The sequence below is a fragment of the Amia ocellicauda genome, chromosome 3 (genome assembly GCF_036373705.1).
Source record: "Amia ocellicauda isolate fAmiCal2 chromosome 3, fAmiCal2.hap1, whole genome shotgun sequence".
In the NCBI taxonomy this organism is placed as follows: Eukaryota; Metazoa; Chordata; class Actinopteri; order Amiiformes; family Amiidae; genus Amia; species Amia ocellicauda.
Genome location: NC_089852.1, coordinates 49,538,236 through 49,564,098, shown reverse-complemented (window position 1 = coordinate 49,564,098; position 25,863 = coordinate 49,538,236). Strand labels below are relative to the sequence as shown.

Sequence of the window (25,863 nt, the reverse complement as noted above, 5' to 3'; positions counted from 1 at the left end):
AAGCATAATTCCATAGAACACACGTGGGATGAGCTATAAAGGTTAATCAAATACAGACAACAAAGCAAGACCACAAAAAACACTACTGACAGGATTAGAGCAGTCAAAAACAGCAATGTCACCCCCTAAGAAATACCTAATTGAATGCCTTTTGTATTTTGTCTATTGTGCCAATACTTTTGGTAATATAGAGTGCATTAGGTGAGTCTGGATATTCATCAGCTTATCCCTTTGCTGTGGCTGGGAGCCCACAGACATCTCACTGATCCTTGGGGCTGTGGAAAGGGCACCATCAGGGGGTTGATTCACTGGAATGCATGGCCTTGCCACCGCAGTAGATGCACAGAGCAATATTTGCCTCCCAGTAATGAATGGCTTGGAAATGTGTTCTTGCTCATGTATGGGTTGAAGAAATTAGATTAAAAAACGAGAGAAAGAAAAAGAAATCCCACTTGGCATTGGTAATCTGGGAGCCAAACAAGGCAGAAAATACCCACACGGAAGATTAATATATTTATAATATAGTGTCTATGTTGTCATATATGTGTAATATATGTAACATATATCATATAAATATATATTATAAATTTGAGTCTTCTTAATAGGCTAAAGATCCAATTTAGCCCACTGAAAAAAAAACACTGAAGTCCAAACGCAAATGTTATTGTTTTCCAACGGGATAGAGATACATATATCTTGTGTCAGGTTTGCTTAGATTAACATTTCTATTTTCAAAGCATCTTTGCCTGGGGAAAGGCCACTTTTTTCTCTCTCTCTATCTTGGATTGATGCACTTCCATAGGGTAGCTACTGTAGAGTAATTTACTCTAGAATTCCAGCAGCTGTTTTTTAGAAGTGATTAATTACCTCAAAAGACATATTTTACTCCCTCTGGGACAGCTCATTTCAGATAATAAAATAATCATTTTATGGAGTAGTCTTAAAACTTCTTAAAAAGTGGGAAAATGATATTTCAGTTTAACTATTTCACTGTAGCATATGAAGTAGAGATATACCTATGTGGGATATTATAAATGATGAGGACATTGCTAAATCTGGAAGACACAGACAAGTATTAGAAGAAATGGAGATCTGTTTTCTTCAGAACTTCTTAAGGGAAACATAAGTCATGGGTTTTATCGTGTATAGTATGTTAATATTTTTCTCTAGTAATCACAGTTATAGATGAATAGATAAAGTGTTTCTGCTGGCTGAAAAACTAGATATATTGAAAAGCTGTCTTCCAATAATATGCATCCCCATTCATTGATGAATATACATCCCTTCTAGCACTGTAATAAAAATACAATACAAATATAAAAATCATAAATTGATCAATATAAAATAAAAATACTTGTATAGCAACTTTTTCAAGATAATGCACAGTACAGTATGTCACAGTAGTTAATATTAGTTACTTTTTGATCATTGGATGGCAAAGACATTATGATGAACATCCACAACAACAACATAGACAATGATATTGTTTCTGGATAAAATAATGATATATTTGCAGACTTCGTCTTGGTTTCAAAGCACATGTGCTATGCTTGACACAATAATTGAAGATGTTATGACATTTTAAGTATTCCATGTACACACTCATTTTAAAGACCCTTGTTCAATTTTCAGAAATGGACTGAATTAAGTTTATTTATACGTATATCTGTATCTGTCTCAGTAATGCATACACAGGCTAAAATGGGAATTCTCATATTATTTTTTTGACATATTAATTAGGTTTTGCTTCTTGCAGACTATCTTTAGATAAAGACATAATCAGGGGAAACCTGGTGCTCCTGCAACTTATTTATTTCGAATGTTTGAAAATGTTGTACGTGTGAAACTGAAGACTGACGGTTTATTTTTATTTTTTTCCCAATTTTCTATTCTTGTCTGCTTGACAAAAACAAAATAACAAAACCAACATAAAAAATAAATAACTGCTTTGAATAACACTAGGCAACTCTATCAGAAGTTTGGGTGCTTACACAAAATGACATGTTGAGGATGGGGTTAACTTTAGATTTGACTTTCTCTTTGTGTTTTTTTTGCAAATACAATAGAAATAGAATATGTATTAGTCACTCGTGCTTGGCCTTCAATGATACCCTGTTGTTTCCTAATATAGAGACATTAATCACTATTAAAAGTTCATTAAAGTAAGTAAACAACTCTTTTCAAGATTTCTCCTGTACTGCTCAACAACATCATTACGATTCATTTTAACAAAAATGGAAACTCCTCTGATCATCAAAACCCACAAATGATTTGTGTTATTATCAGTAGTAGTATTGGTAGATATAGTAACATTAATAAAATTAGTATCTACTAATTATATATGCAATAACTTAATCAGTTGGAATATGAATACATAAAAGGTGCATGGTATCAGCATTCTTTGCAAGTCTTAGTGGTGAAGATGAACATATATTTATTAATCTATTCCCTGCATTTAATTGTTCAATTCTAGTTTCATGTCAGTTTCATTGTTTGAAAGAGTAAACAAAAAAACACCATCTAGTTCATGAATCCCAAACCAGACTATCTATCTACAGTTTGAAATAGATAACCACCCTAATAAACCCTTCTGACATTTTTGTCTTGAGTTCTCCAGCTAGTACTAAATTGATGAGACGTGCAACAACATTTTCCCAATTTGGGCATTAAAGTAGAGAATAAATAAATGTGAAATGTATGTATTTTTTTTGTGTGTGTTGTCTTTTTCAATATATTATTTTAATGGAAAGGGCTGCAGAGTACAGTCTTGCACTTAATGAATCTCTTAAAGGCTTTAGTTATTCGGGGTAATGGAGTGCTTCTTTTGCAACAACCCTATGTGTTCAAGGTAACGTGCCTGGCATGTTTACAGCTCCGAGGTCCCAACGGAGAAAGTAAAAATTGGAAATCAGCATCTTGAGTGCCTCATTGCCCCTTCTCTTTGAAAATGGTAGGAGCACAAGGGGAATTAAAATGTAATGTAAAGGTCTTTTTACTTTGTCATATTTTGCAGTTATTGATGGTCTGTCACATTAAGCCTGTATCAGAGGAAGAATTATTGCAACAATTTAAAATAAAGCACAAGGCAAAAAATCATTAAACACTGGAGTGGAATATGAATTACAGTTAATATTCCCCTATTCATTAAATTTCAATAGATACACTTTAAGTAATCTTTCGAGCCAGAGTATAAGAAGGTCTATTTTTGTTCATGTAGTTTCGTCAGTTTCTGCCGGAGAGCTAGAGCAGGAAATGAGTTAGTCCCTTGGTGACTGCAGCCATCCTCCTGTTTTATATTTCCTGTAGCTCATGATTATATTTGTTTCATGTTAAATTATTTCTGTTTCTTAAGAGGACATCGACTCCCTCCAGACTCCCAATTTTTAACAATTAGAGTCGGTAATTTGTTTTTAAAACTAATTAAACCACCTTGACCCACCTCCCCTGTGCATTCTTTTTTTTTAATCAGTCTAAAGTGTCCACTGCGTATAAATTACTTAATTATTCATTTAGCTCTGTGAGGTGAATTGCCTGTGAAAGAAAAAAGCCCTTGAAGAGAACCTACCTTGAGAACAACAACGAAAACAAATTACATATCAATTTCTCCCCCCTCTAGTTTGTGATATTGTCAGTCATTTCAGGAGTTATATACATGTCATTAGGGATATGTGAGGTTCTTTTGGCATTAGGAAGCTTTGTTAGATACCTCTGTTTTGGCAGCTACTCATGTATTTATTTGTGTATTTTTATCTTCATGACTACATGTAAATACCTACCTTTTCAGTTCAGGAGACAATTGACATAATTGACTTATTAGACTGTTCTTAATTCCTCATATAGCACTCCTCCTGCCATTAAGCAGAGATATACAGCTTCATAGCAACATGGTGTGGCCTGGGCAGGTACTGTACCTGAAAATGTCTCAGCTGCATGAATTACACTGCAAATAGCATGGCTGGTAGAAGGTCAGTGTGTTCAGGAGCTGGCTGAGTACAGAGGACTCTATTTGTTAATAGGGTTTGAATGCTAGTATGGAAGTCTGGATAAAATATGTCCAGGCCTTGAAAATGCTTGAAAAAGTCTGGATTTTTTACTGCGATTGTCTATGATTATTATTATGATTATTATTATTATTATTATTATTATTATTATTATTATTATTATTATTATTATTATTATTAATCATTATTAATCGTAAAGGATCTCAAAAGCGGGTCAGCTTTAACATTAACTGCACCATGCAGTAAATAAGCAACAAGCTTGCGACCAAATCCCACAAAGATTGGTTAGCGCAACACCCCTTGACAACGTCCTAATGACAAACCTATTTCATATCCACTCGCAATGGTATATGTCACATGACTGTGTCTGCTCCAGTGAAATGAAGATTCAATAGGGACACATTGACAGCCACGTTTTAAAGAGTGCTTTAGAAAATTATTGATTACCAGAGCACTGATGTGACAGATGCCTGAGTCAGAATACAGTGTTGAAGTTATTTTCAAATGGTGACCATACATTTGTCTAAGGTAGTGCCTTTACTTTCATTGTTTTTTAATTAGAAAATGTATTAACATGCCTGTACTTTGCCAGTAATGTGTACACCTGGTTTGTCTTCCTTGATCAGAACAACACAACAAAGCATTTTATGAAAGGTGTGGCCAAGAAACATGAGCACAATAGTGGTGACTTCTCCATGTAAACACTGCCACTGTCATAGAAAACTGATTGTTAGACAAAGTGTTGCAGAGGTTTTAGCAGCAGTTTTATTAGTGATTTCTGTCAAATATTGACTCATTCCTTACCTTGGTACTGCAGTCATTATATGCCACACATAAAACATCACGCAAGCATACTGTATTCTGTCATGTGGAAAATATATAAATTGCAGCTTCCCTATGCCACTGCTTGTCTCTAGCCATACTTCTTCCTTCATGAAATATGATCATTACAAAATGGTACATCATTGGTTGAACACACGCAGCCCAGAAATATTGTTGACTGCATGGATGAAAAATGAAGTAGTGGTCTGATGTTGCGAGTCGATGGCCAATTGGAAATTTATGGATCGACCGACCTGCCAATTAGTGACAGACAGTCAATTTTTACTGTCAGTTTGAACTGCCAAGAAAACACTACTGGTGTATCTCAGGCCTGATAAAGCATTTATATTCAATCTGCAGTGTTTCATAAATTGTGAAACAAAGGAGTGAGTAAATAATGCTTGTATTAGTGGACCCTCTGCACTGTAGGCTACTTTATTTTGATTACTTTGCGGCTCCATTTTAGAAAAATACATTGACCACCTTGAAAAGACTATATGTACACAAATTACATATATATTTCATTTAACCACTTGTGTTGTGTTTAGGTTTGTTGTTGTATTTGTTGTGTGTCTTGTTTTCTTTTTAGTTTCTTTCAAAATTACAATTTCATATAAGTCAAGCACAATCTGGAATTACGTAGTGTTGAGAAAATTCTAGGATTCCTAAACAAAGAAATAGAAAGTATATTTTGTAATGAGGAAATGCAAAGGGCACAGTGAGTAGAACAATAATGACAGACCCATATGATGCTGGTCCAATAGTTCATATAATAGCTTAAACTCTTACTCAGGCTGAACCCTGAATAATGCGCTCCCCAGACAAAGTGCGCTCCGTTTATACTGAAGTGCCTGCACCAGATGGCTAAGTGACTGACTGACCAGTCGATCATGGAAATGTAATTTTCCACATCCCCATGCTGGTCAATCAGTCAATGCAGGCACACATCCTGGAACTCATTACAATGTTAATGAAAGGTATTGACAGGTCCTGTGAAGCATCTGGGCCCTACTACAATTGCATATCTTATTTTTGTGTGTTCTGCAGGTTATTTAGTTGTTTTTCTTGTTTTTTGCTACGACTGTTGTTGTTGTCAGTAGTAATGCCTTCATCATTCAGCTACCTTAATCTATCACAATGCAGTTTACTTAAGCTGCAAGCATGTGGTAGAATCAAGACTTTAAATCAGATCTGATGTGCAATGGCGGGCGGTGTCCAGTACTGCATTGCTGATAAAAATGGATTATAGGTTGCATGTCCTGAAGATGGATCAGCTGACTTTTTTGGCTGAGCCGGAGAGGACAGATTTGCTGACACGAAGACCATTATGCCAGATGATATCCACCATGTCAGTTTCTTTCTTTGTAGACACACGGGCTAATTCACTTTTTCTGCTGTGTACATTCAGTCTTTGCTGGTTGGCACCTGAAAGCTGCCTTCTGGTGAACATCATGTGCATTGTAAAGCGCTGTGAAGTGTTGTGTTCAGTTTGTAAACAATTTTTTTTTAATACGCAGCAAGCTAGGTATATTGAATATTTGCAAGCAGAGATAAGTGAAAGTAGTGTTCAATTGTCAGGAAGTGAATTTTAAGTGCAGGAACAAGAATTTGTATCTTATTTGAGGTATTAGCAAAGTTTTACATGAAAATGCCTTGTCAGTGTAATTTTTAACACCTTCCGGCTTTGTAGTTGAAATGCACGTGCAAAGAGCACACCAGAAATATTTCTTCAGGTGCATAAGGCTCATAAAATGTATGAGATTGTGCCAAATTCAGTGACACTGAGAAAGCACTTGACCTAAATTGCACATTAAACCAACTAAATTTCATGAGCCACTTATAAAAGGGTCTAGGAGTTGTTCTGAACTAAAATAAATTAATCTCAAAAAGGATGATTAGATTAAGTTCAGAGCTCCCTAGAAGTACAAAATAATCCTCAAAAAAATGCCTTTTTAACCATGTGCTGTAGCTCCTTTAATCTGTTACAATTTTCTGAAAAAAAAGGATTACAGAGACTAAATTATTACACTACCTCCTTTAAGGCTTTGGAGAAAAACCTTCAAGTAGGTATCATGCCATAAACTGATTCATCTGCACAAATGGTTAGAAACTAGTGTGCCATTTGAGAATAATGAGAGATGTAATACTTGTCCATAATAAGTATACTGTTGTAGCTGAAAGTGTTCACATCCTTCATTTGAAAGTTATGATGTGATTTGTTTAGTTATAAATATTGATAATTAAACTATATTTATGTATCCATGATTTCGTTTCAGGGTTTGGAATTTAAGATCAACATAACTGAAAACAAATCCAGCTGACTGAACTAAGTTAACACAGTGTGTGTAAACGTGTATTAACTTGTTTCAATCAGTTTGGAATCTTTATCGTTGTAGATTATTTTTCTGTCCAACATTTGAAGCTGAGGTTTTCAGAGTTCTTATAAGTTTGCTCTTCACCAGTAGAATGAGTCATATTGCAGGTGATTTTACCTACTTGGGAATAGATTTACCCCAGTGCATCTAGCCAGGGTTCTTGATTAAGAATATATTTGCAATATAGTTTGTATATATGAACCAACACTATACTTTTTCCTTTCCAAGAAGTATTGTGCAAAATATTCTTAGACCAGATTTCCTGTTGCAATCGGTTCCTTGTTGGAGGGTTTCCCCAATACCAACCAGCTGTTCGTATCATTTTAGTTCTTTAGCTGTCAATAGGAAGCCTTTGTTTGATTCTGCTATATGTATGTGTTTTGTTTAATATTGTTGATCAATAGATTGGCTGCAAGTGGATGTTTGACACTAGTGTGCTCCAAAGAAAGGATTGCTTCCTTATTCAGGGAACTCTAGATACAGTACTGTCAAGCACGGGAATGGGAAACCTGTGGCCTACGAGATCTTTAGTTTTCATCCCGCTGTGCCTCTCAATTAGATTGTTGATTGGCCTTATGCGTTTGCTTTTGTTTTCTTTTACCACCTTGAATCGGTTTCTGATTGGGAGAAGATCAATTCTGAGCTATGCATTCTTGACCTGCTCTGTTTTTCTAATCCACAAACTATAAAAGGCTTTGTTTTTGTTCCCCCCAGAAATTAAATATTTAAGTATCAAATGAAGAATGATGATTCTTCTGCTCTTACTTATTGTAGTGGTTCCCTACTTTTTTTTTTAAATGCACTAAGAATTGCAGGCATTCAGCAGAAAGACGCAGTATATCAATACATAAACAGTTTGTGGGAATTGCAGGTCATTAAAATGGAACCCCACTGTCTTTGAATACAACATTATATATTGTGTGTATAAGATCGTCATAACAAAGGACCATCATAATCTCACAATATTGTCTCTTGCTATTCTGACAGGTACTCACAGGCAGCAGACTGCATTAATATTAAATTTAAACCGTGTAAATATCCCTGTAAAGGAAAACATAGCTTTTGTACATTGAAAGGTTTGTGTTTTGTTTGAGTGGGTTACAACTGTTTCCTGTGACAAAGGCAATAGCCCCTATAGGTAATCATTATCTTTAACTTCTTTGTGTGTGTGTCTCTGAAATCAAAATGGGGAAACACTTTGAAAAAGAAGGAAGCTCTATATTTTCCATTAGTGAAAAATCCATGCTGTTTAAAATGTGTTAGAGATTGTCACAAGAGTGCCTTTGGCTGTAGGTCTGTTTTATTTTTATTCCTGTGTAAAATGCATCAGACACACAAAAGAAAGAGAAGATGGGGAAAATAATCATTTTCAAGCTTTGTATAGGTCTCAGTCTCAACTAGATGAAAGGGTGTTTCAATCTAAGCAACAGCATAGAAAATAATACACAAGACATCATAAAATATAGAGAGAGACATGTAAACATTTCGGTGAGGGAGTCAGAATAACATTATCTAAATAAATTCCATTTATTAGAGGCAAATTGTGATGCAAGGATCGAGGATTGGAATATAAATATTTAAACAGAAATTTGCACACATATTCCAATATTAAATCATATAGAAGGGACTGTCTCCGGCCTTATTAAAAGATAATGTGTTCTCCAGTGCGAAAAATGTATCTTTCTCTTTTTTTTTCTTTTGTCTGTACCACTTCTATCTCTTAAGAGGCCCAGCTGATGAATTCTGTCAATCTGTAGCAGATGAAATGTAAATTTATTAAACCACCATATTTCCAAGAGAAATAATGAACCCCAAAACAGCAGAGAGTAATGGGATGTGCTGTATTATTCATATCAATCTTTAGGACTGAAGAAATTAGTTTTCATATTATTATCCATTTTGGTTAAAGTGTTGGCAGTCAATAAATTTGCCTTGGGAGCATTTATAGGGTGGCCTGTTACATGATGATCATAAATAGTCGGTGCTCAAGGTATCCAATTATAAAAACATTGGAGTGCTGGCCTCGGGTAATACACAATAGTTTGGAAGATCATTGAAATATTAATATTGAATAATAACAAGCATGGCTGGAAGCAGTTTGGAATCGGGTTGCATTTCATTTTCATTCTCTCTAGCCAATTCTTCTTCTTCTTTTCTTGAGGTCAGTGCTTATAGTTTTACATAAGGCAGGGAATGGGCTGTTGAGGTTTCCTTCACCCTTAACCCGGGAAAAACTGCTTTTCCTTTTTTCCTTATTTTTTCGTGTTTGGTAATTTGTGTACTGAAAAGCGGAATCAAATGAAGTTTGGCGAGAAATGGGAGACAGTGAGAGAGAGGTTTTTATGACAGCCATTCAGAGTGGAGGGTGAGTCATGCATGTATGAAACAAAAATGAGCATATAGTATTGCCCAAAATATATATGTTGGTCATACATACATACACTACCGCTCAAAAGATTTTTTTTCCATTAAAATAACATAAAATACAGAAATACAGTGTAGACATTGTTAATGTTGTAAATGACTATTGTAGCTGGAAATGGCTGATTTGTAATGGAATATCTACATAGGCGTACAGAGGCCCATTATCAGCAACCATCAGTCCTGTGTTCAATGGCACGTTGTGTTTGCTAATCCAAGTTTATCATTTTAAAAGGCTAATTGATCATTAGAAAACCCTTTTGCAATTATGTTATCACAGCTGAAAACGGTTGTGCTGATTAAAGAAGCAATAAAACTGGCCTTCTTTAGACTAGTTGAGTATCTGGAACATCAGCAATTGTGGGTTTGATTACAGGCTCAAAATGGACAGAAACAAAGAATTTTCTTCTGAAACTCGTCAGTCTATTCTTGTTCTGAGAAATGAAGGCTATTCCATGCGAGAAATTGCCAAGAAACTGAAGATCTCATACAACACTGTGTACTACTCCCTTCACAGAACAGCGCAAACTGGCTCTAACCAGAATAGAAAGAGGAGTGGGAGGCCCCGGTGCACAACTGAGCAAGAGGACAAATACATTAGAGTGTCTAGTTTGAGAAACAGACGCCTCACAGGTCCTCAACTGGCAGCTTCATTAAATAGTACCCACAAAACATCAGTCTTACCATCAACAGTGAGGATGCTGGCCTTCTAGGCAGAGTTGCAAAGAAAAAGCCATATATCAGACTGGCCAATAAAAAGAAAAGATCAAGATGGGCAAAAGAACACAGACACGGGACAGAGGAAGATTGGAAAAAAGTGTTATGGACAGATGAAAGTTTGAGGTGTTCGGATCACAAAGAAGAATATTCGTGAGACAAAGACCAAATGAAAGATGCTGGAGGAGTGCTTGACGCCATCTGTCAAGCATGCTGGAGGCAATGTGATGGTCTGGGAGTGCTTTGCTGCTGGTAAAGTGGGAGATTTGTACAGGGTAAAAGGGATCTTGAAGAAGGAAGGCTATCACTCCATTTTGCAATGCCATGCCATACCCTGTGGACGGCACTTGATTGGAGCCAATTTCCTCCTACAACAGGACAATGACCCAAAGCACAGCTCCAAACTATGCAAGAACTATTTAGGGAAGAAGCAGTCAGCTGGTATTCTGTCTATAATGGAGTGGCCAGCACAGTCACCGGATCTCAACCTACCGAGCTGTTGTGGGAGCAGCTTGACCGTATGGTACATAAGAAGTGCCCATCAAGCCAATCCAACTTGTGGGAGGTGCTTCAGGAAGCATGGGGTGAAATCTCTTCAAATTACCTCAACAAATTGACAATTACAATGCCAAAGGTCTGCAAGGCTATAATTGCTGCAAATGGAGGATTATTTGATGAAAGCAAAGTTTGAAGGACACAATTATTATTTCAACTAAAAATCATTATTTCTAACCTTGTTAATGACTATATTCCTTTTCATTTAGCTATATTTCCTATTCAAACTAATTTCATGAATGTTTTCATGGAAAACAAGGACATTTCTAACTGACCCCAAACTTTTGAACGGTACTGTACATATACATCCATCAGCCTTTATCAATCCACTGTAGGATGGGGCCTCCCCACAGGAAATCGTTAGCATTAACTCACTACATTGGCCAGAAGGGTTGGCAAGGACCACACACACACAACCACGGGGCAGTGCATCTAAGCTAAGCAGCATGTTTTGGGGAAGTAGGAGGAAACTGGAGCACCCAGAGAAAACCCACACACATACAGGGAGAATATGCAATCTCCACACAGACAGACGCCCAAGACAACAATCGAACCAAAGTCCCAGTAGCTGTGAGGCAGTAGTTCAAACCACCCATATATATATATATATATATATATATATATATATATATATATATATATATATATATATATATATATATATATGTAGAGAGAGAGAGAGAGAGAGAGAGAGAGAGAGAGAGAAAGAGAGAGAGAGAGGGAGAAAGAGAGAGAGAGAGAGAGAGATTATGCTGTGTTACTCTTTAGATCAGCAGCATCTTAACTTGATTTGAAATGTGTTGAATTATAGCTTGGTCTTGATTTCATCCATAATTTTAATATCGATTAGTGTGCACATTTCAAATACACTTTTATTGATCAGAGTGCTCCAATATCTGCTCAATAGACGTGTGTGTGTGGAAGATTTGAAAGCCCCTTTTGGTGCCTCTAAATAGCTGTTATTTTCAGAGAAATGGACTGTACCATTGGTTTATTGTGGGTTTAAATAGAACAGCATATTGTTAAACAAATGAAAGAGACTGTTCTTAATGGCAGAAACAAATGATCGTGAATGCAGACAGTCCTTGAATACCCATTGACTTTGTGAATGTAGTACAAAAAGCAACTGCCTGGATTTTCTGAAATGGAAATCAGTGTATCCTGCTTGAGAACTGTCTATTCAAAAACATCATGGAAAAAATTATATTATTCTGAAAGTACTGAAAGAGGATGACTCTCAAAGGTCTTTGCTTCTCTGTGAAATTAGCTCTATGTGTTCTGTTTCAGAATAAAATCCACTTATGAATATATAGCTAAACATGTACTATGGAGACACAACATATAGCGGCTAAGGAGGGGGCACATAAAAAAAATTGGGGCATGATTTGTGACCGTATTAAAGACTATTTTGAAGAATACAACTCAAAAGTCCCTATAAAGAATATGGTAACACTTAACAATGTCTCCCTAGTTACAGTGTATTTATATAGTAGGTACTCAGTAACTACACCTTTAGCTACTCATAAGTACAGTGTAATTATGCATTTGTATATGTAATCACATGTGCATTTAAGAAATAAACTGTTACAAACATAGTTACAAATGTAGACACAATACACTGTTAATCATTTTTACACATTAACTACATTGTAATTACAGTGTAATAATACATAATAAACATAATACATGCATAATTACAATCTGTATGTAGTTACCGAGTACTTACTATGTAATTACACGTGTAACTAGGGAGACTTACTGTAAAGTGTTACCAAGAAAACTATAGGCGTTAGAATTAAAATCCTTGTTAAATTACCCTATTCAAAGTTGGAGGGGAATTTTAGATAATTTAGATAGTTTGGAATGTCAGGAAGGAAAGCATCTGAAGAAGAACAGCAGCCAAAAGTAAACAAATTTTAATTCAATAACAAAAGTAACCTTCTTTGAGAGAGCCCTCTGTGGAACCAAATCTCTGTGGAACCAAAAGCTAAGAAAGTATTTTTCCTAGAGGGAGGTTAAGCAGATCTCCTGACTTTTTAGTCAAGACTGGAATATCCTAGGGGAAGCTGCAACGTTAATGCAATCTTGTGTACAGGATAAAGGTTTTACTCCATTAAGCTCAAATCAAATCTCGGTTCACTCTTCTGCTGGAGGACGGTGGTGTGAAGGGAATTATAACTCCTGTCTAGTTAAGTATCAGTCCATGCAACAGTTATGTGATATGGTTGTGGGCTAATGTATCACCTGAGGTCCAGACTTGGGAGGTCTCTGTTTGGCCTCACTGAGCTGGGTAGGTAGATATCGCTGTGGCACTGTAAAGAGCCACAGCAGGCTTCCCTATGGGTCTGTGAGCAAGATAAGGTTCTCAGCCCAGCAATCTTTCCAGCTAGTGAGTTTCTGATTTGTAAGCCTTAGTCTGTTACTCATGGAAAGTAGGTGTATATTCTACAGGCTTTCTGGCTAGAAAACCCCTCTGGAGAGAGAGAAACTCTTACAGGCTTTCACAAAGGATCTTCTGGCCATATTTTTCAAGTAACCTTTGGCAAGCCTCAGTTCCAGCATAATTTTGAGTGTTAGAAATTAAACATGGGACATAATGGGAAAGTTGATCCGCTTTCCCTAACTTCAAGTCATTTTTCCAGTACCATCTCCTGCTAGCTTTTGTGCATAGGATTTTTCAGGCAGAAAAAGCTCAGAATTTAACACCGTTTGTTCAGCTTTGCACATGTTCAGATCACACTCTTCGGAATTAGCATCATTTACTGATACAGTGGTAGCTGTGCCAAGACTTTATCGTTTCTTTTTGTTTTCTTCTTTCATTGTACAGCTTTAGAGTACAGTTTAATGTATAACTTAATTTAAGTGGCTGGAGTTTTTGTGGAAATCTGTCTGTGAAAGGGTCACCATAGCATCATAATGTAACTCTTGAGGGATAACGATTCCCATGACAAAGCTCATTTAAAGCCAATATGGACTTTCCAGAAGTTCCTCAGTCAGGATTAGCCCCCAGCATGGCCAGCAGTCAAATAAGCCATCATCCACATCCACCTCACCTTACACTTTATTATTAATTTGCTTGTTCATTTGGCTGAAGCTATTATGCAAGGCGACTTACAGCATAATGCAAGATGTTAATATTTCATGTTGCAGATGCCAGACGATTATTAAAACTTGCCTTTCCTGCAAAGGAATGCTTCCATATCTTAATGTTTTGATTCTGTTGCTGCCAATCCAAATTTGTTTAAATCTTCTGCGTAGAAATTAAATAGCTTTGGCATAACAACCTTATCTCATCAAGAGAAGCAACTGCAGAGTCGCACGATTTCTCCATGTGTTCACACGTTTAAATATTTAAACGTATGTTTAATATCTAGCCTAGTCAGTCAGACTGTTTGGTACGTTTTACATTTCTCAAAAATAGCCTTATTTTTTCCAAAATATAAAGTCTCTTGACTGCAGTTAATTGGAATAAGATTAGCAGGTTGCCCTTGCTATACTATCATAGTTCAAGGACTCCCAGAGGCCATGCAGCCTTTAAGTATTATTAAACTATGTGCATAAATAACTGATCAGTAAGAGTAATGATTTTTGTGAAATCTGTTTACACGACTTGCATACAACAGCCCTCGTTTGACAAACCCAAACACCCGCAGTGGTAGTAAAAGTCATTAATCAAGATGAACTAATGAGAGCATGCAAGTGGCATAATTAAAGAGGGATGTAAAATAAGTAGCTTTTGACTAACGACAAGTAAGTGTCCTGCAGTCCATTTTCTCAGGTTTAATTTAGTTTGGAGCAGAGCAAAATAAAAAATAAAGCATACAAATTCAAATCAGCCAACAATACAGAGTGAGAAAGTGCTGCTTGAGGGAATTGCCACATTCTTCAACTGAGGGGTTTTGTAACACATCTCTTTAACATCTATAAAAGAGCAACAGAAATGAAAAGGCAGCTGAACAGATTGTTACTGTAGGATCAGACGAAGGGACTAACTACAGGGTGCCATATAGCTGTATATGCTAAGTGAACACAGTTATTTTAATGTTTAATTAAGATGCAATGTCCTGTTTTTTAAGACCTACCAAGTTGTTTACTATTTGTAAACAATGTTTATAAAGAAACGAAACAGTGCATTGATGATTTTTCTGAATGCTAACTGAAGAACTGTTGTGTTTCTCTTTGTTTGCAAGTGTGTTTTTCTTTCCTATTTGTAATAAGCAATGTTGAAGTAAGCAAGGTGCTTTATGAACACAGCCTTTCTGAGATTCCTGAGATCTTAAACATTGTCGTATTATGCTTATTCTGCATGATTCTCTTCTGTTGTTTTCAAGTTTTTTGCTGAGCTGTCCGCAAAACTATTGCAGCAAAAGATACATTGAGGTTTGAGCATGTATAGATTTTAGCACAGTCCTCTCCAAGTATTCAGAACAGTATCTAATAGTTTAAAGTTTTTGTTGTTGTTGTTGTTGTTGTTGTTTTTCTGTGTAAGGGAACAGTCAATGACAGAAAATGTCAAAGACAAGAGAGACTTGGCCTGGGAACTATGCAGTATGCACATAATAGGATGGGAAGGTTAAAATAAATGAAATTACAAGAAAACAAAGGTGACACACGCTGCTCCTTTTAGTTAAGCACAGATCATCCTGAGAGGATAAGCATGTTTAGCAAGCGTATATGAAACACATTTTTAAAACAGAGGATCATTTAACTGGACACAAAATAAGTAAAGCTTCCCAAACATGTAAAGAGTATGGTAAAGACTTCTCTAGTCTTCTCTTTTTGATAATCATTGAACTCTCAGGTTGACTCACTTGGAAATGGTTGCAGAACTCAGGAGTGATATATTCGGTTACTTATCATTGACTTTTTTCAGGCAGCATTTACATTTTCCTTTCAATATGCTGTTTTATATTCAGTTTAGGAGCATTTGCGACAAATGTGACAGGCCTAAATATGCTACCTTAATTTCTAGTCATTCATATTAAATCCATTTCAGTTTAGGTGCATTCTAAGGCAAAAAATACAAATCACACAAACTAACACACATGCGTATATGTGTAAAGATGTGTAAGATGCCTTCCTTAATATTCCCAGCACCTTCACTTTTATTTGAACGTGAAATATGGTTTCTGTGTCGAGGGGCAGCAGGACACATTTTGTCAGAAAGAATCTAAATGACAGATACCTCAAATAGGTGGCCATATCCAACAGAGCAGGCAAAGTTTAAATATACAGCTAATTAAATAACAGAAGCAGAATTAGTTTTTAATTGAAGATTTTATATCCCCCCCACCAAAAAAAAAAGAAAAAATGTGTCATTGTCAAGGAAGCTGGTTTTCAATGAAGTACAATGTTGCTCTGCACTGTTTTAGATTTTGTGTTGTTTTTTCTTCACTGGAAAATCTTTCTGGTGAAAATGGTTCATAACCTCTTACAGATTGCCTAATTTGCAAGAGAACCAGTAAGATTAACACGAGCTGAAAACAGAATTCAGAATGTTTGTACATTGGAGACAGCTGTCTCAAACTGTGTCCACCCATCCCTTTGACATAAGAACTCCATCTAGGAACGGATTTCTGTCTGTTCTGAAATTCATTTACGCATCAGCTACAGCTGGCAAGGTTTAGGAGCCCGTTATATCCTATAAATTGGGATGTATTTATTTTTTCTTGTTTTATTTGTTTTCTTGGCAGTCTGTTCATCTGCTTGAAACATTGAAACTTCAGGGGGGTTCTAAATTATTCAGCAACCACCCAGGATCTCCCTCTATAAGATTCTGTAACAGCTTTCCATCTCCCCCACCCCCCCTCCTTTTCAGTACTATCATAATAGCTTTGAATTTTCATTATCCTACTGTAAATATTCAGCAGAAGCAGATGAAAGTGTGATTAACTAGGTGTACCAAATTTGCAAAGAAGGCAGCTACTCAGAATGCTAAACACTGGCTAACAGAAGGGTCTCTCTCTCTCTCTCTCTCTCTCTCTCTCTCTCTCTCTCTCTCTCTCTCTCTCTCTCTCTCTCTCTCTCTCTCTCTCTCTCTCTCTCTCTCTCTCTCTCTCTCTCTCCAGATCCCAACGCTCTGAATGAACAGAATGGACCAGACCATGCAGTTATTGGAGGAGTGGTGGCCGTAGTGGTGTTTGTCACCTTGTGTTTAATAATTGTGCTGGGGCGATATCTGGCGAGACATAAAGGTGTGTTTAACTGTGGTTTGTTTCCTGCCACCATGCAATCAAGTACTGTTGAAATATAAATCTAAATTGCAGTTGGGCCTCACTTTGAATCAGGAAGGCTGACTGTTTGAATCTTGGCAAATATACAAAATTAATTGTGTCAAAAAGGTCTACTGTGTAGTATTTAAAAAAAATGACAATAAGCTATTTCTTTATTAATATTAAGACAATTTACCATTTGTGTAGATGCTATATATATATATATATATATATATGTATAAAAGCTTGTATATATAAGAGAGAGAGAGAGAGAGAGAGAGAGAGAGAGAGAGAGAGAGAGAGAGAGATAACATGGTGCCATGCTCCCTTAGTGTGATGTTACACGGGGAGAGTTCAGAAGCTGAGATCACCACTGTCAAGATCTTTATTATGATTAATAAGTTATTTAGCGAATGCCTTTATCCATGGTGAGATACATGGCTAAACCATCACTTAACATACAATGTTCCATATATACAAAACTATTACAAGGGTAACAACATCACAATAAAAACCGAAGAACACAATGGCCCTTGTTGTGTGTCATACACCATGCCTACACTTTGAAAATGTGTTGATCATTTTCAACAGGTAGTAAAATCCACTGCAAATCCATCACTGCCATTGCCTCTTTGGTTAATCATTTTACTCAAATCTGAACTATAATAAGGATGAATTCTTAGCAGCTTGGTGAAAAGAGAAGTTTGTGAGAAGTAGGGTATTAAATTGAATAGGGCCACGACAGAAAGTGTAAAGTATGAAATAGAGGAACACGCTGAGAGAATGTAATTGAGGAGATGGTAGAAACAGGAAGGCCAGCCAGAAGAGAGTTGCAGGAGTACAGTCTTGAATGAGGATCTGGATTAAAAGCTGGATAGAGTGAATAGTGAACAAAAGCAGGGTTTTGTAGAAAGAAACCACAAGAGCATCCTGGGGAAGATATAGAGATCAATGTTGACACCAAGATTTTTGCTGGAGGAGCAGTAGGATAGTGTAGTGGAGTCAAAAGGTTAATAGAAATAGAAAGGTCAGTTAATGGAGAGGAAGAAGTGATATAGGGGAACTTGGATATCTTTTTTTTTCTTTTTTATCAAAATGTATCCATAGATTTTCCCAAGACATACATCATACACTTCTACACTGGGCATAGCAGAGAGTTGTTTATGGGAGGAGTATAAAATGCAGACCATTGCTCCTTGAGTTTGAGGTAACATGAGTAGATACTTCTTGAGCAACTTCAATGACACTTGTTGAAGCACCACACCCATTTTCTGATTAAATGAATCATTAGGAAGAAAAGTAGATCTTCTGTACACTGTGTATTGTCAGACATATTTATTCATCATTAACAGTAGAGCTACAGAACACTTTTAAGCAAACAAATGTCACATAATCTTGCCCTGGATAAGGGCGTCTGCTAAGACATAATAATAATAATAATAATAATAATAATAATAATAATAATAATAATAATAATAATAATAATAATAAAAAGATGATAATTGTGCTTGTTTAAAAAAAATACAGCACAGTAGACCTTTGTGGTATTAAATGCATGGTATTGTGATAAATATTGTATATCTAGAATAATAACTGAATTTCTTTTAATAGTAACTGCTTAGTGTCTTAATTACCTCATCCCCAGCCAGGTGATTTTTAGAGATGCACAGCTGAACTGCAATAGATTTAAATCAATAACAGCTGATGTGCTGCACAGTGAGAAAGTTCTCCCGCAGCCCTTAATTTAAAAGTATCTGCATACAGACACAAAAAAAACAGAAGAGAACTCAGAGCATAAGAAGCATTGACAATACTTTTTTGTCGCTGTTCTTGTCTAATTTTGCCCACAGGGACATATTTAACGAATGAAGCCAAAGGAGCCGAGGACGCCCCTGACGCAGATACAGCCATCATTAACGCAGAAGGCAATCAGGCCAACGCAGAGGAAAAAAAAGAGTATTTTATTTAGACTCGGTCTCCATTCTGCTTACTTGAGTTGCTTACAGTAGAAACCGGCAATCAACTAAGCTCATTTTTATTCAGTTCCTTATTGTGCCCAGGTACTTTTTTTATAATTTAATTTTTTATTGTTTTCGCCACATACTTCTGTTAATAGCCGGTTTTTGTACAAGCAACTAGCTGCTGAAGATGTCGCCTTTTATATTCATATTCTATCTGTATAACAAAAGCCTCCAATACCATTTGGACCATACTACTTTACCCCTTGCTTACACAGTGCCTAAATATACAGACGTTCATTTAACTATGATGGCTTCATCAGTGTATTCTGTGTAAAGGAGCTTGTTTTCTTATTTGGGGTGGGGCAGGGGTGGGGACACTGAAGCAAGTTATGAATAGTATTTGGGTACTTTACAATAATGGACACCATTTCTTAATTAATTCATGTATGGATACCTCAGAAATAACATATGAATGCCTCATGCATGTCCACTGAGTTCTGTTGTTGAGCATATGTATAAATCATAATCCCAAACTTTGACTCTAACCTTATTATAACATGCGATAAACAACAGAACTCAGATGATGTGCATGAGGTATTAATGTGTTATTCCTGTGATATTCATGCATCAATTACTTAAGAATTGGTGACCTGTATTTGTAAGTCTCAAAAAATGTAGACTAAGAAATTAGCCCATACAAACCATAAAACATGTGGGCACACAAAAAATACAAAACAACAAAAATGTATTGGACACTTTCCACCTCATAGAGAATAGGGACAAAAAAATCCCATTCAAAAGTGATGTTGCTCCTATGTCTTTTTTTTTCTGTGTGTGTGTATCGGACCTTCTGGTAAAACAAAAAGTATATGACATAAAAGTATGTATAGATTTTTTAGATGTAAAAAAATGGATTTGAAGACAGTAGTAGCTCAGACATAAAGAGAACTAGATGGTTATTGTTGTCTCCACCTAATCAGTATTTGAATTGTAAGATACTGTAGTTCCCATTAAGCACGTAACATAAAAGATCTGAGTATCACAGTATCCATTAAAGCCCACAACTCCACGAGAAGGAAACATCTAAAGTAGATGTAAATATCTGGACACTAAACAAAGTAAGCTGAAACTGTTACCCCAAATGTTAATCTGTACTGCATCCTAATTAACATGTTCCATTTGTGTCTGTATATTCCAGCACTGTTTAGCTGTAGGCTTTTTATCATAGTTTGATAAAAAAAATAAAAAATAAAAAATAAAACCGGAAGCACAACATTATAAGGAGAAAAAGTTTTTTCGCTACCAGCCTGTAGACTCGGGATTTGAACTTGGGTCTAATAACACCATTAGGCTGTGAATGATGAGGATTATGAATTGGCATACCTGATTCAAGCCAGTTAAGAAATGCTATTGGGTAGGGACAATGTACTACATTCAACAATCAAATATATAAAGAGTTTTCTTTTGAAGAGTATAGAAAAAATAAATTAATAATACCGCATCTTTTATTTTTCTTTATATGATGAATACGCTCCCTTGTTAATACAGCTGTATATTATGTCTGCTAAGTGTGGTTAATAGTGAAAACTTGTTGTTAGACTGAATCCCTCATACCTTAAATTTGTATATTAGCCAATTTATCTATTGAAAATAATCTATAAATATTTTCAATTTATGTTATTTGTCATTGCTCATATTAGAAAAAAAATGACAACTTTGTTTTCTTTCACCAGAAAGCATGTATATACAGTGTAAGTACTAAAATTTAGTAATACGAATTTGTTGGTTTTTATTTTATTTATTTATTCGTGTTTTTTAGTTTTTTTTTTTTAAATTAATATTATACTGATTTGACATCTGCTCTGCAAACATATGAATTCCAGTCTCTTATTTTTGGAGGGAGGTTGTGGATATTAACACCTGGAATATCCGCTGGTCAGGTTCAATGTTACTGCAGAGGGGGGAAACAAGGTTGGGTCCAACAGCCATGCTAACGTGCAGATTTCGAAAAATATTTGGGGACAAACAGAAATGCTTTGAAACTTACTTAATTGAGCTCAGCCACAGTATTTACTAAGAGACAGTCATCTCCTGGTGCAAACCGCACTATTCTACTTTTACTAAACTGTCATAATGTACAGTAATGATTGTCATTTGTCACAATAAGCTTTGGTGAGAGACTGCATTTTTATGAATTGGCGCTGCTTTTTTGTTTGTTTGTTTCTTGTTTTTATTATCTTCTAATTCAAGCTTTAAAATGTTCAAACAGCAAAACTTCTCTTTTGACACAAATGCAAAACAAGGGTAATATAATATATGAAGACATCTAAAAAAAATAGTTGTTTTGCATTATTATTATTATTATTATTATTATTATTATTATTATTATTATTATCATCATCATCAACATCATCATCATTATTATTTTCCTGCTAGTATAACTGCACCGCTTCTTAACCACATACTATAAAATAAATCAGACGATGAGGAAACAAAAACATTTATTTGTGCTGAAAGATCACATTTGGACTCTTACTGATTCATGCCTAAGGCCATTTAGAACTCTTGTCTTGAAGGTGTAGCCTATTCCTTTTCACCAAGGCCATCAAATAATATTTATCTGAAATAATCAAGCAGCTTCAATATAACAATCACCATGATTGCCTTTGTGTTTGCAGCAAACAATGTTGATGGCATGTTGAATAGTATGTCCTAAAACAGGAAGTTACTGTTCACCCCAAAATGTCAGAGAAGTTCTATCTAAGCAGTTGAAAAATAAAACACTTGTAGGTGTTGATACAGTCAAGCATGATTTAACTTTTTTCTAATTACTTTATTTGACTTATTAAGTTGTTTTTATTTTATTTTATGGCCTCTCTCTCTCTCTCTCTCTCTCTCTCTCTCTCTCTCTCTCTCTCTATTTATCTATCTATCTATCTCGGGTGTGTGAAGTGTTTGTGTTTCCAGTGTTAAAATGTCTATTTTCAGAGCTATTTAAATGCCATTGTAAAAAATGTAATAAACTAAAAATAAAAAGAGTTGTAAAAGATTATAATGATTATAAAGAGGGGTGGGGGGCTCTTGTCCTGTGTCAAGGTGCGGACTCAATTGTAACACTATTGACACTTGCTGATACACTATGTCTATGGTCATGAGTCTTGACAGTTAATATAAAATAAAAACACTAATGAGAGAAAAATGCTTCAAAGAAATTGTTCAGCTCACTGGTTTATTGGTACAGCTGCCTATTTTGCTGATAAACAAACGTTATCTTGGAAAGCTGGGAAACATTAGGCCTCAAACTGAATATAACTGCTAGATTGTCACCTTTAAACCAAGGGATAGCAAATGTTGTGTGTTGGGTTGTGGGTTGTGTGTGTGCCTTTTTGTTAGGCCTCAATATCTTCCACTACCACCTTGGCTTCTGTTGTCAGAAGGGAAGGGGGCCCCAAAATATAACTGCCAACATGTCAATGTTAAATTCGATCGTTTAGCTATATCCCATTTTCCTTTCATCTTTTTTCATGTTTTTTTTTTTTGTTTTTGTTTTAAACATTAATCTTTAGTAACAGAAAACTATTGTATGTTTTGTTACTAAGCCTGGGATATGTATATTTTTGTTTCTCTTCTTCAAGCTACTGTGGATAATAATGCAGAATTTATATCATGAAGGATTTCAAGCAACATGTAAGCAACACGGATAGGCTTTTGTTTGAAAAATGTACACTGACGCTCTTCATTTTGAAAATGGGCTTGAGCCAGAGAGGTGTCAATTAGCAAATGTGTTTTCCCGTGGGACGATAAAACTCAAAATGAATAAAAACATTTTAAAAAATGTAAAAAATAAAAAAATAAAAAACAGAAAAAAAAGAAAACCCAAAAAATACAAGACAGTGTTCCTGCATTTAGATGGTCTGGTGTTTAAACCGTTTAAAACTGGTTGCATGATGTCCAGCAGCACATACATAATATATTCTTTAATTGAAGCTGTTCCATTTGAAAATAAAATACTTTATTTGTGTGTTGAAACAAATAATGGAAATGAGACATTTTAACATTTCACACTGTTCTTCACCATTTGCAGTACTAACTTATGTATGTTTTAATTTTAATGCCATAAAAAAAGCTTGTTACATAAATGTAGGCTAGCACAACGTATCATAATTACATGTAGTGGAGTTTTTTGCATCTCAGGAATATGTTTCAATTGGCTCCTGTTCAGAGCTGGGATGTGCAGGCTCACTTATCCTGCTTGTCTCAGTTTGTTGGAGCCCTGATTATGTTGAGTTTTTAATCATTAAACTGTTAATAAAAGGATTTCATGTTTTCATTGTCTGGAGTTTGGTTTGTGTGAGTTTTGTGCATAAAATGTTCTTGTATTTGTATTAATGATGATGCCATACAGAAATAAACACACACACACATATATATGTACTGTATATCTCCTTGAACATTCTTCACATTTTGTTGTGTCAGTAATTCAGAGTTTCATGCATATCAATTTTGATTTGTTCCCTAATTAACTACAATCCACGCTCCACAATTATATATAAAAAATAAAAAACTTAAATGTCATAGTTGGATAGGTCTCCACCCCCCTGAGTTAATACTCAGTACATTTGGCAGTATTTACAACTGTGACTCTGTTGGGATAGGTCTATAGCAATGTTACAAACATATATTTGACAATATTTGACCATCCTTCTTTACAAAACTGTTCAAGTTCTATCACGTTCCTTGTAGAGCGTTGATGGACAGCACTCCAGTGTAGTTTTGACTGTGTGGTGTGTTGGGTGTACTGCGTTGGGTTCATGCCAAATATAACACTTTCCATGTAGGCCAAAAAGTTAAATTATAGACCACATCACTTTTTGCCACATGGTTACAGAATCTATTGAGTTGCTTTTTTGCGTACTTCAAATGGGACCATACAGGCCAGATTTGTGGAGTGCTAGGGATATTGTTGTCACATGCACACTTTGAACAGTCTCTGCCATAGCTGTACCTCTTGCATTGGCCATTGGCCTCTTGGTAGCCTCTCTGATCACTCTCCTTGCTTGGTCATCCAGTTTGGTGGGACGGACTGAGTGACACCTTCCACTTCTTGACCGTGCACCAAGGGATATTTATTCATATTATTTTACAACCAAACCATGATCTGTGCCTTTTAACAACTTTGTCTTGGAGTTATTTTGACAGCTCCTTGGTGCTCATGGTTGAGTCTTTGACTACCCAGCAGAGGGAACATACAGGAACTGCTGAATTTATCCTGAAATTGTGTGAATCAAAACAATTTAAAACAGGTGGAGACCACTTATCTTGGCATATGATTCTGAAGGTGATTACTTTTGAGCCCCTAAAATTGGGGGGACCACATATAAAAATGGGTGTAATTCCTACACTGTTCACCCAATTTGGATGTAACTACCCTCAAATTAAAGATAATAGCCTAAACTTTAAACACAAATTGATTGTTGTGGTGTACAGAGTCAAAATGATGACAATTGTGTCACTGTCCAATTATTTATGGACCTAACTATATTTGCAGGAAGTCTCAGGAATGCAGTCCTCCATTAGGTTAAACAAATCACACACTTGGTAAATATTTACCATGATTTAGAATTGATTGTTTTCCCAAACTTAATACAAAAATACATATACCATAAATCATAAATTGTGTACTCAATTGCAGCTTATATACACTGATGATGATGTCATTGGTGTTTAGCCTATTTGTCTCATGCCATCTTAGCAAGCCAAATACCTATGTCTTGTTCTGGAAATAGTGAAAACCTATGGCACAGAAGGGCTGCATTATTTTCACCTTTGTCAACAAGGAATTATCCAAAATCATGCCAAAAAGAGGCTCGAAGGGATTTGAACATCTTGATTGAATGCTAAAGCCACAGCAAATAAAGCTTCCAAGATGACTCTAACCTGACTAAACATTTTTTTTTTAAATATTATGCATTGACCTTTAAGATGAGTGGCATAATTTCCATCACTGTTGTCCTTCAGGGGCCATCACCCATTGCATTAATAGGAAGCAGCATCTGTTCTTTTATCTCTTATGCCGATACCTGGGTGGCAAGCTTTGACGTAGTGGGAGGGTAATGATGAAGGTCATCTTACCAAGAGAAGTGGCATCCCTCCGGGCACTCCTCCATCCAGGAAGATCAGCTTACAACATGTTCAGTTTTCCTTTCATACTGAAAACTTTCAAAGTGAACTAACTTTCTAGGGAGGCTGGGGCGCTGAGTGAGACATTGTTCAACTGTGGGGCACGATGCAAATATTGAGTTGTCATTGGTGAATTACAAGTTCAAGAATTTCATGAAACTATCATGAAAGTGAGGCTGAAAAGGCAGTGAAGATTAACCAATACGCCGTTAATGGGGTTGGGTAAGACTATACAATAGGTCTCCCTAATTAGTGTATTAACATAGTAGGTACTCAGTAACTACATCTTAGTTACTTATTAGATCAGTGTAATTATGCATTATTAACATGTAGTTACTATGTACCTACTATGTTAATACACTGTGACTAGGGAGACCTATTGTAAAGTGTTACCATGGGGAGAATGACATTTAATTGTACGTCATCAGTTCATGCATTTTTAAGTTTTTAATATCGTCAACAAGCAAACAGAATGTCTGACATTAACAGGAAACAGGTGAGCGTACTTTTGGAATATAAATTATGATTCTAACGTGGAACCTCCTTTTGTGTCTTAAAACAAAAGTGTTTACCCAAAGTGCCTTGCCTGCATGTGTTTATGAATGTGAAGCCTAGGCTC

The 25,863-nt window shown here is 35.8% G+C and overlaps 1 protein-coding gene across 3 annotated transcripts in view; it reads left to right on the top strand.

Moving 5' to 3' along the window:
* The window catches only part of LOC136746953 (cell adhesion molecule 2), a 584,452-nt gene extending 562,321 nt beyond the window's left edge, over nt 1-22,131 (top strand). For all 3 annotated transcript variants that reach the window (XM_066699859.1, XM_066699862.1, XM_066699860.1), the window contains 2 exons: nt 16,960-17,085; nt 18,954-22,131. In XM_066699859.1, the coding sequence (XP_066555956.1) occupies nt 16,960-17,085; nt 18,954-19,072 (245 nt within the window). In that variant the 3' untranslated portion in view covers nt 19,073-22,131. The remainder of the gene's footprint in view (nt 1-16,959; nt 17,086-18,953) is intronic.
* The last annotated feature ends 3,732 nt before the right edge of the window (nt 22,132-25,863 follow it).